This window comes from Filicampus tigris, chromosome 10 (assembly GCF_054856515.1).
Source record: "Filicampus tigris isolate MCC_2025a chromosome 10, RoL_Ftig_1.0, whole genome shotgun sequence".
NCBI classification, from domain to species: domain Eukaryota; kingdom Metazoa; phylum Chordata; class Actinopteri; order Syngnathiformes; family Syngnathidae; genus Filicampus; species Filicampus tigris.
The window spans coordinates 7,299,276-7,315,000 of NC_141226.1; the positions used below are offsets into that span (position 1 = coordinate 7,299,276).

Genomic DNA, 15,725 nt, shown 5'->3' on the forward strand with positions numbered 1-15,725 from the left:
TACACGCATACATGACCACATTTACTTAATCGGGTCAAATATTTACCAACTGCTTCATTTAAAAAAAAAAAAAAATCCCCACCTGAATCAGGAGAACACACTCACACGCACACACAACCATACAGCCGAGATATGTTTTCCTGCTGTGCAACGGGGCGATCGTCTTTATCCCTGTTTCTACTTAGGATTTGGACGCATTCCCCAGTTTCCAACCCAATTCCTGGGCCTGATTTTCCGAGCCCTGCTAATGGAGAGTGGAGTGGCTGGGGAGCAAGAAAGCTGGAGGTCCAGGAGGACAATAGAAGACCACAAGGAGGGAGAAAAAGTCAAGTGATTGAGTTTTAAAGCGCAGGTAAGAAATGGATTATCAAAATGTTTTATAGGAGTGTATAACAGTCTGAATAATGAGGGAAGCCTTGAAGCTCTCGTTCCAGATGAAAACATCATCGCATAGTGGAAATGATCGCTAACCCCTTAAAGACTGGATTCAAAATCATCCACGAATCAAAGTGAAAATTTGAATCACCTTTGTGATCCCCTCAAAATGACAATTCACGTGGCACAGTGGTGTGTGTACCCTCCATGTGACCTCAGTGTCAGGAAGGGCTTTTCTACTGGACTAAACACTTGCAGAAAAACTGACCTACATTTACAACCTAAATTCTTCCATAACAGTACATTAATGTATTCCCAGATGTCTATATTCTGTTCATTTCATAGTGTTTATCTGCACTCCTAGTATGTCATTGTCATTTAAAAAAAAAATATTAGTTCAGGTTTCAGCCTTCATCTGCACCTAATTTTCCCTGCAGGGCCTTTTGAATTAGTAGTGCAGGCTGTTTTTGTTTAGTAGATTATTATTAGTTTCAAAAATGGTGACATGATAGTGCCGGCATTGCAAGGTCATGGATTGAGTCTTGCATTATGTGGTAATACACATAGGTCAAAGAAGCAGTGCATTAAATGCCTAGTGAAACTCACACCACATAAATACTTTTGAAATGTCTTTATTCTTTATCGGAAATGTCCAAAATGTAAAGAACACAGACACAATCTCACTGAGAAAACGAGATCATTCTCATTATTATCATCATCACTAGTATCATCATCATTGCTGTGAGATTTCTCTTAAACCCTGACGAATAAACGTAGCACCATACTGTAAAATGGTAAACAAGTACAATGAAAAATGGAAGCCATTTTTTCAGATTTTGAATTTATTTTCATTTGAAGATAAAATAAAAACAATCAAGTTTCCAAAAATATATATAATAACCCGCGTCCCCAGTTCACTATTCCCACATATAAAATTAAGGCCACTTTCAAAACTGTATGTCACTGTCCAGCAGGACTTTTTAATGACAATGTACAAAAACACATTCATTACACAGACAACAACAATAATAGTAATAGTCATAATAATAATGACAACATCAGCATTTATATAAAAGGGAAAACACACCGTTTATTGCTCATGCTGACGGTTTCTTTCCCTTTTATGGTTCACACTGGCTCGGTTCTGTTTTACTGGAAGGTTAAAAAACACAATGACATTGTGGTTGAAAGAAAAAACTTTTGCATGAGTGTCTGTGTGTGTGCGCAGAGGGAACCGTGTGTGTTGTACAGTATACTGCTGGTTTGGGGTGATTTCAAACACAATTTGCTTACAAGAGGAACATGCGCCAATGGTATGCCGTGAAGAGGCCACAAATGCTGACCGCTGACGTCAGCTTGACAAGAAGACATTGAAAAAGGCTAAAACAAACAAACAGCTGTGAGCTGGCGTCGGTCCCCACAAGGACAGAGAACCAAATGGAAGGCCCGAGTGATTGAGTGACAGAGCAAAAAGACCCTTGCAGTGGTTTCAAAAGTGAAGCGTGCTGCTCTAACTCACATTTGATCTTATTTTGGAGAACCTCACCTTCCATTTGTTTCTCTTTCAATCCCTGTCTTTCTGTCCTCCCCTCCTGTTCCAACTACACCTTGTCCAGTAAGGAACGTTGGCAGTAGAGGAGTCGGCGAGGAGTACCATAGCGACGGAGAAACACTAAAGCTGCCAGCGTTGCAATCACACACACCAACAGGAACAATGGAATGACCACAGCTGCCGCTCCCGCGCCACTTCCCGCCCTTCCCTCCTCGTCCACCTCGATAATGATCACCTCCGTATCCTCCACTTCCTCTTCCCGGTCCACCTTTGTCTCGGTTTCTCTCTCTCTCTCTTTCTCCCTCTCTTTGTCTGTCTCCCTGTCTCGACTTCTGTCCTTGTCGTCGTCGTTGTGGTCCCTCTCCTTGTCTTTGTCGTGGCCGCCTCTTCCGCCGTCCGTCTTGGGGTCTTCGTTGGGACAACCCATCCAATCACGTAGAGCTGATTTCGGGTAGCCAGGCTCTACGCGCATCATCTGATTGTTGAATTTCCAGTACTTATTGGCTTTATAAAAGTAGGTGTACGCTGTGGAGGAGAAGAACATTTTCATTTGTGTTTTCACTGTCAAATGTCGGGTTCAACCTTTGACGTTCCACTGCACATTCTCGTCTTGGTTCCTTTAGCCTTGTTTGCTGATATTGCATTAAAGCGGAAGTCAACCCAAACATATCTTTTTCAAGAATATGCCCACGAGTTGAAACAAGGCATTCTAATAAATATTGTGTTTGTGGAATAGGAGTTAATCCACTCGTTTTTGGCCATGTCAGAAGGCGGCCATTTTGTCATTTCTGTCGACTAAAAATGACATCACTACCCAGGGCTCAGGCAACGACCAATCACGGCTGAGCTTTGGAAAACAGGTGAGCTTTGATCGGTCGTTCCCTGAGCCCTGGGTAGTTGTGATGTCATTTTCAGTCGACATAAATCACAAAATGGCCGGCCCCAGAGATGGGTAAAAACGGGTGGATTTTGCTGCTTAACTCATATTGCACAAACTCACTATTAATCAGAATGCCGTGTTTCAACTAGTGGGCCTGCTGGGAACATATTCTTGAAAAAATATGTTTGGGTTGATTCCCTTTAATGTAACTTGCACTTCAATACTGTAGCGGTAGCCTGAGATCCCACCCTAAAAGTTCCTTACTTTTAAAGAGTAGGGGCTGAAAAACACATCAATTACCTTGATCTTTACTCATGAAGGCTGCCTTGATGTTGTCGGGCACTCCTTGCCAGACATTAACTGGCCTTGGATAACCAGCGTCAACACTCCGCGATGCTTCGTTAAAACGGTAATACCTACACAGATGAAAGGGAAAGGGATGTAATTTCATATGTGTCAACACTTGCCATTAACTGTCGTTCCACTAATTGTGAGCTGGCACTGGAAAGGTTGCATTTCTACTTGCAGGCCAATTGTGATTCAGTTCAGGTCGACAAAAAGTTAAGACTGACTTGTCTCCTCTGAAGAAGTACGTCTGTCCAGTGGGGGTGTAATAAAGTGCGGCGTCTATCCGATCTTTAGGGAGGCCAGTCCCCATTTCCCTCAGCTTCTTGGGGTAACCAGAATCGAGAATAGATTCACTAAACACCCAGTATCTGTCACCTAATCAGAGAGAGGAGATACAAATACTAAGAGTGAATATTATTTCCTTAAAGTAAGAAACCACCGGAATTTTTTTTTTGTGGGGGCAAAATGAACCTTTAAAGAAGGCAAACGTCCCATCCTCCCTTTCAAAAGCAGCATTGATGAGAGTAGGCAGTCCCCTCCAGAAGTGACCAATAGGCATGGGGTAGCCATCCATCACGTGGTTGTTACGCACTCGCCAGAACCACTTATCCTGGGAAGGGAAAAACAAAATAAAGAATTTCCTAACAGCGACAAATCTCGTTTAAAACTCAGCAAAATAAGATCTGTCTGCTTTACCTTAAACACAAACATTTCTCCTCTGAGGATGGCGATGGTGTCGAAGTGTCCCTCGCAAATGTTTGGGCCAAAACGAGGTTTGTCCGGTGTATAGCTGGGAGTTGTGTCTGTTGGAATTCGAGGTGTCACAAATGGAGGCTGAGGGCCTGATCCAGAGCCTGAAATGAAAAAATTGTGGGAAAAATAGCACTTAGTTATAGTTCTGCCCTACCTGCTTTGGAAATATTCGCCAATGAGATGTTCAAAAATGATTACCCACCGTAAAGTTGTTGTACGCCTCTGAGGTCATCTTCAGGAAGTTGGAAGTTCTCAGTGTCCATCCATTGGTAAAAGGGAGCCATAATGGCTGAGGGGTCACTGGAATGCTCCAAACCCAGAGCGTGGCCCAACTCGTGCACCGCAACCAGGAATATATCATTGCCTGTAGGCACCAAAACATTACGCAACGTGACTAAATAGGAATAGGAAGAAAAGGGAGACATACTGTTTGCTGTTTTTCCACTGCACCGTTCATCATAATGGAATACATTCCAAACCTTTGTTTTCTAAATAATTTTACCCCTCCACATGCATTCAACACATTTAAACCTATTGCACTCAAACGTATTAAAACACCTTTTCTAAACATTTTGGATTTGATATTAAAGCATAAAATGTTTCGAAAATACTCAACATATTGTAGTGTCTGCACACATGTATGTGCCATTAAAGGGGAAGTCAACCCAAAAATTACAATTATATGTTCTATGCGCCTTCCACTAGTCTAAACACGGCATTCGAATTAATATTTGTGGAATAAGAGTTAATCCACCCGTTTATAGCCATCTCGGGGGGCAGCCATTTTGTCACTTCTGTCGACTGAAAATTACATCACAGTTGCTTAGGGCTCAGGTAACGACCAATCACAACTCAATTGTTTTATGAAGCTGAGCCATGATTAGTCGTCATCTGAGCCCTGAGCATCTGTGATGTCATTTTCGGTCAACAGAAGTGACAAAATGGCTGCCGCCTGAGTTGGCTAAAAACGGGTGGATTACTGCTTAACTCATATTCCACAAATCCAATATTAATCAGAATGTTTTCCTGATTTCTGAAGCTGAGTCATGATTGGTTGTCATCTGAGCCCTGAGCAACTGTGATGTCATTTCCAGTTGACCGCAAGTGACAAAATGGCCGCCCCCTGAGATGGCTAAAACGTGTGGATTTTGCTGCTTAAAGTGAAAGTCAACCCAAACATATTTTGTTCAAGAATATGTTCTATGCAGGCCCACTAGTTGAAACACGGCATTCTGATTAATATTGGATTTGTGGAATATGAGTTAAGCAGTAATCCACCCGTTTTTAGCCATCTCAGGGGGCAGCCATTTTGTTAAAACCCATGAGATGGCTAAAAACGGGTGGATTTTGCTGTTTTACCCATATTCCTCAAAATTAATATTAATCAGAATACCGTGTTTAGACTAGTGGCGGCTCCATAGAACATAATGATGACACAGGACCCATTGATACCCTTTTAAATTGCATTTTAGATATCAAGTCATGGATGGCAGATAATTTCCTACAGCTCAATCAGGACAAGACTGAGGTTTTAGTTATCGGTCCCGAAGGTCAGAGAGAGAAGCTTTTACCAAAACTACACATTTCTAATCCCTCACACTGTGTGAAGAACCTTGGCGTCATTTTTGACTCTGAGCTCAGTTTTATTCCTCATATTAAAAATGTAACCAAGATTGGTTTTTATCACCTTAAGAATATCGCCAGAGTCCGCCCGTTTCTCTCTCAGGCTAACACGGAAGTGCTGATGCATGCCTTTATTACCTGTCGTTTAGATTACTGTAATGCCCTGCTCTCTGGCCTCCCGAAAAAGAGCATTTCACCACTGCAACTACTGCAGAATTCAGCCGCTCGGGTGCTGACGAGAACCAGAGGGCGGGAGCACATTACGCCAGTTTTGAAATTGCTGCATTGGCTCCCTGTGTGTTTCAGGATCGATTTTAAAGTACTTTTATTAGTTTATAAATGTGTTAATGGTCTTGGGCCATCTTATTTATCTGATTTGCTTTTATCATACCAGCCCTCGCGGATCCTGAGGTCCTCTGGCGCCGGCCTTTTATTTATTCCAAGGGTGAGGACCAAAATGCATGGCGAGGCTGCATTCAGCCGTTTTGGTCCTCACCTTTGGAATAGCCTGCCAGAGGATGTCAGGTCTGCAGAGACTGTTGATATTTTTAAGAGGAAGCTCAAGACACACCTTTTTAGTTTGGCTTTCAACAACTTTTAAATAATTTATCTTTTCTTTTGATTGAAGATAATTCTATGTTTTGCTTTGAATGTTTTAAAGCACTTTGAGTTGCATTTTTATGTATGAAAAGTGCTATATAAATAAAATGTGATTGATTGATTGATAATATTGTAAACATATTTTGGGGTTGATGTTTGCTTTAAGTTACCTGTATAGTATCAACTCAGTGCTTGGTAAAGCATGAATAGTGAATAGAGCTATGCCAAGGCAAGTAGGTACTGTGCAGTGGAAAAGGGCCAATAGTTCGACAGTATGGATAGCACACTTTTTGTCCTTACTAGTGTAACAATTCAGCAAACTAGTAGAACAACTGGGGCGCACTGGTCGAACGAGTGTAACCATTTTTTTCCTCCACTAATATAGTGCCACTTTTGGTCGACTAGTACACAATTAAAGCTTACTAGTGAACTACTGTTACTGCACTAGTAACACTACTAGACCCAACTAGTAGCCATGTGTTACTTATCAGTAGCACCAAAATGCCCACTAGTAAATTTGCCTCACCAGTAACATGTGCTGAGGCAATAGTGGAGAAACAATTAATCAAATTCAAATCGACATTGCAATGTAGTAGGATGCACTTTTCAAATCACAAAGGCTGCAATTTGACTTTAAGCTAGATATCAACAACTACATGAAATGCTCAAACACCTTTCCATACGAGAGGCATTTCTTGTGTCCGATTTTGTGGTGACTGACATGCACACAAATAGTTGGCCAGTCTGTAAATCAAAAACAGTGCAAATATTTGCAGGTCATGTGAGCACTGACTCAAGGCAATCCAGAAGTAAACACTTCCCCATCGCTATAGCATGACTCTGAGAATGAACTCCCTCATACCAACGCGAGATAGGACATGTCGGCGCATATGATGCACACACCAGCAAAACAGTCTGCAAATTTCCCAGGACTTGAGCTCCCTTGTGTTAGCTTGTGAATTACACAGGCAACACCCTCGGTTGATCAAAATGTGTCAGCCCTCCCTTTGTGGCGCCTTACCCATCAGATCCCGGTTTCCAATCGTCCAAGGCTCAGCAGCATCGAAGTGGGTGTCACCCCCGATGCCATTACCAGGGAAGTAAGCATGCGCCAGGAAGCCTCCCTCGCCATCGAAAGGACTGCTGTCACCGTGGAAACCCTCAGCGAAGAATATCATGATATCCGCAAACTCCTCCACCTTGTCCCGGATGTAATGGTAGGGGATCTCCTGGAAGCGCAGTGGGGTGACGCGCTCCCATACCTTGAAAGCCCTCCTGATGGCCTCGTGGGTCTCGTACTCGCCCACCTTTGGTGTGTAGTTCTGTATTCTGAGGACGGTCAAATATGGTCTTTTCAAAGTTGAATAATGATAGCACAATACTGGAAATTTTGGAATAGGGAAAAGTGTAGCAGTGCACTCACTATGTATTAACGTGGAAGTCAACCCCCAAATAATCTTCACTGTAATATGTTCCATGTGCCTTCACTAGTTGAAACACGGCATTCTAATTAATATTACGTTCGTGGAATATGAGTTGAGCAGCAAAATCCACCTGTTTTGAGTCATTTCAGGGGGAAGCCATTTTGTCACTTTCTGTCGACTGAAAATGACATGACAGTTGCTCAGGGCTCAGATATTCTGATATCACGGCTCAGCTTCAGATTACTTGTTGTTGACTAGTGGGCCCCCATTGAACATATTCTTGTAAAGAAAATGTTTGGGATGACTTTTATCAAGTTATGACTGTAACCCCGCTATCTCTGCCGAGAAACAAGAGGCCACGCAACTTGGACAAGGAAAATCTGTCCAGCTACGTTACTGTACCTGTGACACTATCTATCTAAAACAAAGTGGATTCGCCCGCTATGATGGCTTAGAGTCTTGGACCTCTTTTTTTTTGTTTTCCATCCATTGATGTTTATCATTAAATTGCGCATGTGTGACTGGGCAGACAGATATTGTTTATTGTAATACTGATAGATTTATACATTTATAGTCTTGCTCCCATGACAAAGAACAGGATAAGCGATATAAAAAAAAAATGGATGGATGTTCATTGATCACTTACGAAAATGTGATTTGGTTCTTAGTCCACTTCAGGCCCTGGATGGCATAACGCTTTCGCCTCAGGTTGGTTTTCAACTCAGCACCGAACTTGTCCGGCACACCACATCGAGGTCGTTGCATTGCCCTGTCAGACAGCACATTTGATCACAAATGTACTCCTTGTGTGTTTCAACGTATGATGGAACTGAACTTTGTCAAGAGTAAAACAATCGAAGGCTTCTCACTCGATGGTGTTGGTGTCAAAAGAGCCGGTGACCGTGAGTCCGTAGAACCTCTGCATAGCGGCGATGGCTGAGGAGACGGAGTGAGGGGAACGCTGAGTGTGGGTCCGCATGTCTCCAGGGGGAAGGTAACCATATTGTTGCAGCCAAGACTGTAAAAAACAAGACATGTTCATAACTATTACAAACCAAAGAAGAGAATTGCTCAACTCCAAACAGACTCCTTAACAACACTGACACAACTCTTTTTGGACTTTTTGAACCTTGACCAAGATAATAGAACAGAATGTGTTTGGATGTTCAGAATCACGAGAGCCGTGTGTTGAAGAATTAAATGCAGCTGTTGTAAAAAGGAATAATTCCACATTGACGACCAAAATAAGATGTTTTGGTGTGTTGGTGCCAAAAGCAGCAACGGCATCATCTGAAGCCTTTCTGGCCTCTCTCCAATGAGTGACTAACCTCCAAAAGCCATTCGACCATCAACAGTCAGCCAATGAAGGGCTATAACTTACTTAAAGTCAAAACGGCTCCAAAGCGCTGCTCCAACAACAAAACACAGCTCAAGTTTCAACAAAACCCCTGCAAGCCAGGAACCGCCTGAGGAAATTCCCTTTTTAGAGTAAAACATTAACGTGACTTTTTCACGACAGTTCCATGCAAGTTACTCTTGATTTGCTGTCAGTGCTGCAATGGTCATCAAGTTCTTGTGAATTCTCAGGCTGAACTTGACCTTACTTTCCCCTGGAAAACTCATTTCGCCGCGGCGCTGGCTTGACACCTGGACAGACGCCAGCGGCTTTGCTCGGCACATCGCCCATGCAGCTTCGTTCCCTCTGTGACCAAAAGTTGAAAAAAATAACACTGAGGCTATTGTGAACGCAAACCCAAGCCCACTTTGATATTCTACTGTAAAAAGTCGCTCAGTCAAAAAAAAGTGACCTTTTTTTATAATGTGCATTAGATGGTTGGAATGTCACATTGTCACATGACATTCATGACCTTATAAGGTTACGGCAAAATGATATGTCGGTAAGTCGGCCACAACATAAGGTCATCTGTGAAATCTATCAGACTCCAAAAATGTTCCACTTTTCATAATAGCTGATATCTGACAATATCAGAGCGGCATTAACAGTTTATTATTGAATATTGATTCAAATACTTGATTTACTTGAATTAGTTACAACACGGGCGGCACGGTGGTCGATTCCGGCCCCGGCCTTCCTGCGTGGAGTTTGCATGTTCTCCCCGTGCCTGTGTGGGTTTTCTCCCAGGTATGATTGTGAGTGCGAATATTTGTTTGTCTGTGTGTGCCCTGCGATTGGCTGGCAACCAGTTCAGGGTGTATCCCGCCTACTGCCCCGAGACAGCTGGGATAGGCTCTAGCACGCCCGCGACTCTTGTGAGTATAAGCGGATTGGATAATGGATGGATGGATAGTTACAACACAGACTAAGTCAAATACAGGAAAGAGCTCATATAGTGCCGATGGTAACTAAAATTGCATTGATAAACACATTAAGTACCCCTTTCATAGTGTAATGGCAGTTTAAAAAAAAACCAAAAAAAAAACAATCACCTAAGCAGGCACGACGACGCCAGGATTTTTTTCTCTCCTGGCTCTTGTGTGGACGGGAGGATGGGGGGGGGGGGGGTACCGATATAGAGAAAACAATTGACAAGAACAACAACAACAAGAACAACAACAAAACTAAATACATTACAAGTGACAATATGGCAATGGCAATTTTTTCAACCAAGCGTGCAGATTAGATTCTGCAAATGTACCTAATGTGGTGTCTTTTGAGTGTTTATGCAATACAGCATGTGTTGTTTCAAACCCCAAAATATACATACAGTGCTTGAGGTGAAATGGCTATTTTTTTAAAAATATATATATTTCTTTGTTTATACAAATATTGCAACTGACGAAGGCATTATGGCAGTCAGTATGATTCCCAAGTCTTGGTTTTTCACGTTAGAACATGAAATCAAGTTGGGTGAAAAAAATTGAGAAATAAAATGTGCACCAAAAGTAGAAGTAGGAATTTCACTTTGTAGAATATGAATCACACTTATCCATCTTTTATCAATTGCACTTGCACACTGAGTTGGAGCTGCTGACTTGGGACGAGAGGCAGGGGCCACGCCCAGGACATCAACCACAGGTTCGATTAACTTTACGTGCATGTTTTCGGAATGAGGGAGGTAAGCTGGAGAAAAACCTGAGGAAACCGACACAAGCCCAAAGAGAACCTGCAAGGCCGGAGCCAGATCCGAATCTCAGACCTTAGTACTGGGAGACACACGTGCTAGCGACGAGGCCACCGCAGCACAGAGAGCGAGAGGGAGTGGCCCAGGGTGAGACTCGGGCAAACCTCAGCAGATGGCTCCGGTGGCGCTCCAGCGTCAGTCAGTAATTAAAACAGGGAATGCTGCATGCAGTCGTGCATCCAAACCTCAAAGTCTGTCTTTGCCTCATCACTCCACCCCTTCTCCTCTCTGCCCTCTCATGGAAAGAGCCAAGAGACTCCAGACCACACCCAGAGCCTATCAATCATTGCTCGAAAGCCCATCTGCTGCTGATACTTACAGGTCGACACGCTTGTTGAAAGGCTTCTCCTCTGAAAACATACAATATGCACCATTTGTGCAAATGACGTCCTTAAATATATGCTCAGCCCTTGTAGGTTTACAGTTCACCTGTATGGAGAGAACTGATTCTGATCCAACTTGACCGAGTTTGGCATGAAGAAGGTTTAATTTCTCACTCTTGGTCTGTGTCAGGGAGACATGGAGGTTTGACTTGTTTACACGACTTTACCTTTGAATGAGCCCTTTCTAGTTGTGACTCAGACATTGGGCAGAAGTGGACATGCATAAAGACTCACTGTCGCATAGTAACGGATTGAACACGACCGGGGAAAAAGAAGAGGAAACATAGCGGATTGAAGTGGGAATGGTGGATAATAATCTCATCGCCAATTAGTTCTGTTGTTTGTGTGGAATTGATTGGTGATTAATTGTATCTTGAAGTAGTGGGGCGAAACAGGTGGTGCTGTAGATTCAGTCTCAAGTCTGATTTGTGGTCGAATACCAAGTGTCATCATTAAGCTAAAAAGTACTCATCAAAAAGCTCAAATATCAAAACAGTCTTGTCTTGGGTAAACATTGATGACAACATTTTGACCTTAGCGTGAACACGCATTGTGGTCATTTCGCCAACAGTCGCAAATGTTCGCCGCTCCGTAGGATAGGGGCTTAAGAATGCACCTTTTAGTTTCCTGTAAACATAGGCCTCTGAGTGAGATTTACTCAAGTTTAAATCCAAGTATTTAACAGTTACATTTAAATGGAATTTTACCACATTTCTTCCTAAAATGAGCCTCTAACGTCATACAAACCTTCGGTGTTCAAACTGAGGCTGTCGTGTTGAGCAAGAGTCACAGATGAAGCTCCAAAGATGAATACATTTGGTTTAAAGATTTTTTTTAATGAAATAAGGATAAAAACATCAACATTCAAGATTTGCATCTCGAAGGTAAGAGACAACATCTGCAACGTTTACTTTTATCACTCAGATGCAGGTTGGCGAGCTGTGTAAATGGTGAACCTAAGATAGCTAGGTTAGCTTGACTGTTTAAAGCTCACCAATAGCTGGTCAAATATTAAGTAAACGTCATGTCAGTTATGCATTTAATTGAGAAGGCAATAAGTGACGGATTGGATACTATTGTAATCTTCAAACTATACCATTAAAAAGTTATACTTAAATCCCCATATTTAAGTATAGAAATGTATACATAGATAAACGCCTTTGAATTGCTTTTCTCCTTGTGAGCGACCAGTGACCACCATATTTGGTGTGGCAGGAATCCAGCAAATTAAGGTAGTTCATGTCAACTTGACTGAGCTTCATAAAGTGACAATCTACAAACTGCACAAAATGAAAGCCTCGCATTCACCCATTGATACACATTACTAGATTTGGGAAAATGATAAGCACCAAAAACAAAATATGTAACTTTTAAACATACGTTTACTCCCACATACAAAATATTTCATTATTTATCATCAGAGTAACAATGTTAGATAAGCCATGAGCACTATTGCAAACATTAGTAAAAAAAAAAACCCTATAAAAACATGCAGTGTAAATATGTATTTTTTTTAGAGAGGCAAATATACTTTTTTGTGTGTTCATTTAATTTTTGAAATATAAATATCCATGTGTTAAGATCAGTGAAAACATATTTAATCATTGAAATATATGTTTTGACTGAGCAACATTGTGTGACTTGGCTTATGATATGTTTGAAATTTGGTGAAGACTTGCCTTGCTTTTTTTTTGCCCATTCCATTCCAATTTGGGACTTGCCAGAAACTTGAAGGTTACGACATGAGACTTCTTTGTGACTTGCACATATGTGACTCACTCCCACCTCAGCTCTGTTTCGCGACTATTTTCATGCGTTTTTCTCCTTCTTTAGCTTTTTTTCCCAACATAAAAGGGGATTTTGGAGAAGAATACAAAAAGTGAAGAATGACTGAACAACAGCTTTAATTTGTCAAAGATGTACGAGAGCCTTGATTTAATTGCCTGTCTCTTTCAGACCGAGTTTGCCAAAGTGGTACACGACATGCACTACCCTTCAAAAGTTTGGGGTTAACCAGACAGTTTCATGTTTTCCATGAAAACACACCATTGTGTATACAGTATATAGATCAACATAAATCACTACACAGGAAGACTCGAAAGGTTTTTGTCTCGTCGAGCCGTCCTTTGTTTTAGAAATTAAAGTAAACCCTTTGCTTATTTTTTGAACTAATAATGGTGACCTCTTTTAACAGTTGTGTGACAATTAAGAATGTTGCAAAGTGAGATGTGTCGGTCTTAGGGCTGCACGATATTGGAAAAAAATGACATTGCGATTTTTGGGGGGTTTGCGATATATATATTGCGATATTGTTTGGGAATAATTTGGTTAACTCACCATGACATCATTGTATTCATATAATATCGTTAAATCCAGACTAAGGATTACTGTAAAAAAAAAAAAAAAGGGATCATGTCTCTGTAACATAATGGATTCTTTAACATTGTATTTCACACTTCAATGTAAACAGCAGCAAAATATTAAACATATTTTAGACAAATAAATAAATAAAAGAGCAGGTGCACTAGTCCCTTGAGTCATATAAATAAAATAGAAGAAAATAAAAAAACTCTAAAGCAGAAGCAGAGTTATAAACATCTTTAAACTAAACTAAAAAATATTAAAAAATTAAAAATCAGGTGTACTAGTGCCTGAGTTGTTTACAAAAATATAACATTAAGATAAAAAAAACCTTTGTGAAACTGCAGCGAAGCTGTAAACAAATTAGAACAAAACTATTAAAAATTAAAGCGCAGGTGCATTAGTCCCCTGAGTTGTTCACAAAAATATAATAACTAAAACGGCCTGTAAAACATATTGCATCCGTGATTTGTCGGTGCCCTTTGGATTTCTTATCATAAGGAGTTATGCTGGCAAAGGCGTCTGTAATTGTTTTTTGAGTGGATGAAGTTTCACCTCGGGTCCCACTTCTTAGTTTGAACGGGTCATACAGGGGCTTGTGATGGCGATTCCAGCAACAACCGAGAGGCACTGTCGGCAAAGGATGTTTTTTGTTCTGAATCTTCCTTTTCATAGCCGAAATACTTTCATATTTCGGATGTTGACTTTCTTTTGGGTACTAAATCCACTACCGCTTCTGCCGGTGCCGTCTCCTCATTCATGTCGCCTATTGGTGTTTTCAGAGCAGACGGCAGTGGCTGTGAGAGTGGAGGGGGAGGGGCCGGTGACTGATTGGCAGGAGGGAGGGGATGAGCGAGACAGGCTGTGTAAGGCCCTGTCTACACGTAACCGGGGGTTTTGAAAAGGCCGCATATAAGCCTGCGGTTAGCCCTATCATCCACAAGTCCCCAGAGTTTTTCCAGTGAAAACGCAAAACTCCGGCCGCAGTGGAGATTTGCGGATATATCCAGATATCTCCTGATCGGCGTTTTCGTCTGGACGGATGTAGCTGGAGATTTACGTCGTCACCGTGCGACAACAATGCTTTGACGTCACTTGCGCGACTTTCATTAGAGTCAATATGGACTCTCGCGGTGCTGTGCTGGTTATAGCCATTCTTGATGCACTTTTTGCTTACTTATTTGTCCGCAACCAACCACTGCTTCTCGGTGAAAGGTTTAAAAGCAATTCTGACCCTTTGTCGGTTCTCCCGAATGAGTTTGGCGCCGTGTTTTTGGTTTCTTAGAAGTGACGTCAGGGGACGGAGGTTCTTCCGAATGGACAGTATTCGGCTACTGCCGCCTACAGGCTTGGCGTGCGTTTGAAAACGCACTTCTGCGGTTACGTGTGGATGCGTTTTTTTAATGTGTATTCCAACGCAGGCGGGGGTGGGGCGGACAAGAGCACGGAGTAGCTTGCTGCTTTTATGAAGAAAAACAAAAGTATGCGTGTTCTAAGAAAAAAAAAAAGTTAAAACATCGCACGTCCTACGATGTGACACATGCGCACATCGCAATCGCGATGTTCAAACGACATATCGTACAGGCCTAGTCAGGCTCATACATCAACTTCCCATTCGAACTTTGTCACTACTTTTTTAACTGTTTTCTTGTTTTAAGGTTTTTAACAGCGGTTAACATATTTCATTCAATAAATGTCTGAAAAGTACATCGGCGACTGTGGCTCTCCTCTCCCACATGCGAGGGCTTTACAGTAAGCATATGGCAAAAACCCATTGAAATGTCTGCAAAAATGCAAATTTTAGATATATAGTGAAGATTTCTGCGATAGACAAGTAAATGCGTTTGAGGAAAAAAATTACTATGTAGGTAGGTGAACCGCATGACACTTTTGTTATGGGAAAAATGGATTCCCAATACGAATCAGAAGTAGTTGTGTTTGACCTTTTAGCTTCCGCTTCACAAGGAAAAGGTTGTTTCAGGTCCAGTTTGACTGATATTTGAGACTTTGTCACACACTTACTGTGTTTTTTTTCCCCAACTCACTCAAAAGACTGCTGTTGTATGACACTGGGTGCTTGTTTGAGCTTGAGGGCTCCTAACATTCTTCCATCCATCCTTATAAGGGCCTCTGCATGTGACATGACAAAGTCTTATTCACTTTTGAACGCTGCTATTTTTACACCACTAATAAGCTGAGTAACTTAAGAGTTGGCATGAAGTGGAAACGGTCAGTATTCACGCAGACGATGACTTTCAACACTAATAAGGCTTTTGAAGTAGA

At 41.7% G+C, this 15,725-nt stretch overlaps 1 protein-coding gene across 1 annotated transcript in view; it reads right to left on the reverse strand.

Moving 5' to 3' along the window:
* Positions 1 to 991: 991 nt before the first annotated feature.
* The window catches only part of mmp14b (matrix metallopeptidase 14b (membrane-inserted)), a 21,600-nt gene continuing 6,866 nt past the window's right edge, over positions 992 to 15,725 (reverse strand). Inside the window, exons 2-10 of the mRNA XM_086043494.1 lie at positions 8,425 to 8,573; positions 8,202 to 8,324; positions 7,153 to 7,460; positions 4,111 to 4,272; positions 3,852 to 4,009; positions 3,627 to 3,765; positions 3,380 to 3,530; positions 3,108 to 3,223; positions 992 to 2,452 (exon numbers count right to left, since the gene is read on the reverse strand). Coding sequence (XP_085899620.1) covers positions 1,977 to 2,452; positions 3,108 to 3,223; positions 3,380 to 3,530; positions 3,627 to 3,765; positions 3,852 to 4,009; positions 4,111 to 4,272; positions 7,153 to 7,460; positions 8,202 to 8,324; positions 8,425 to 8,573 — 1,782 coding nt within the window. The 3' untranslated portion in view covers positions 992 to 1,976. The remainder of the gene's footprint in view (positions 2,453 to 3,107; positions 3,224 to 3,379; positions 3,531 to 3,626; positions 3,766 to 3,851; positions 4,010 to 4,110; positions 4,273 to 7,152; positions 7,461 to 8,201; positions 8,325 to 8,424; positions 8,574 to 15,725) is intronic.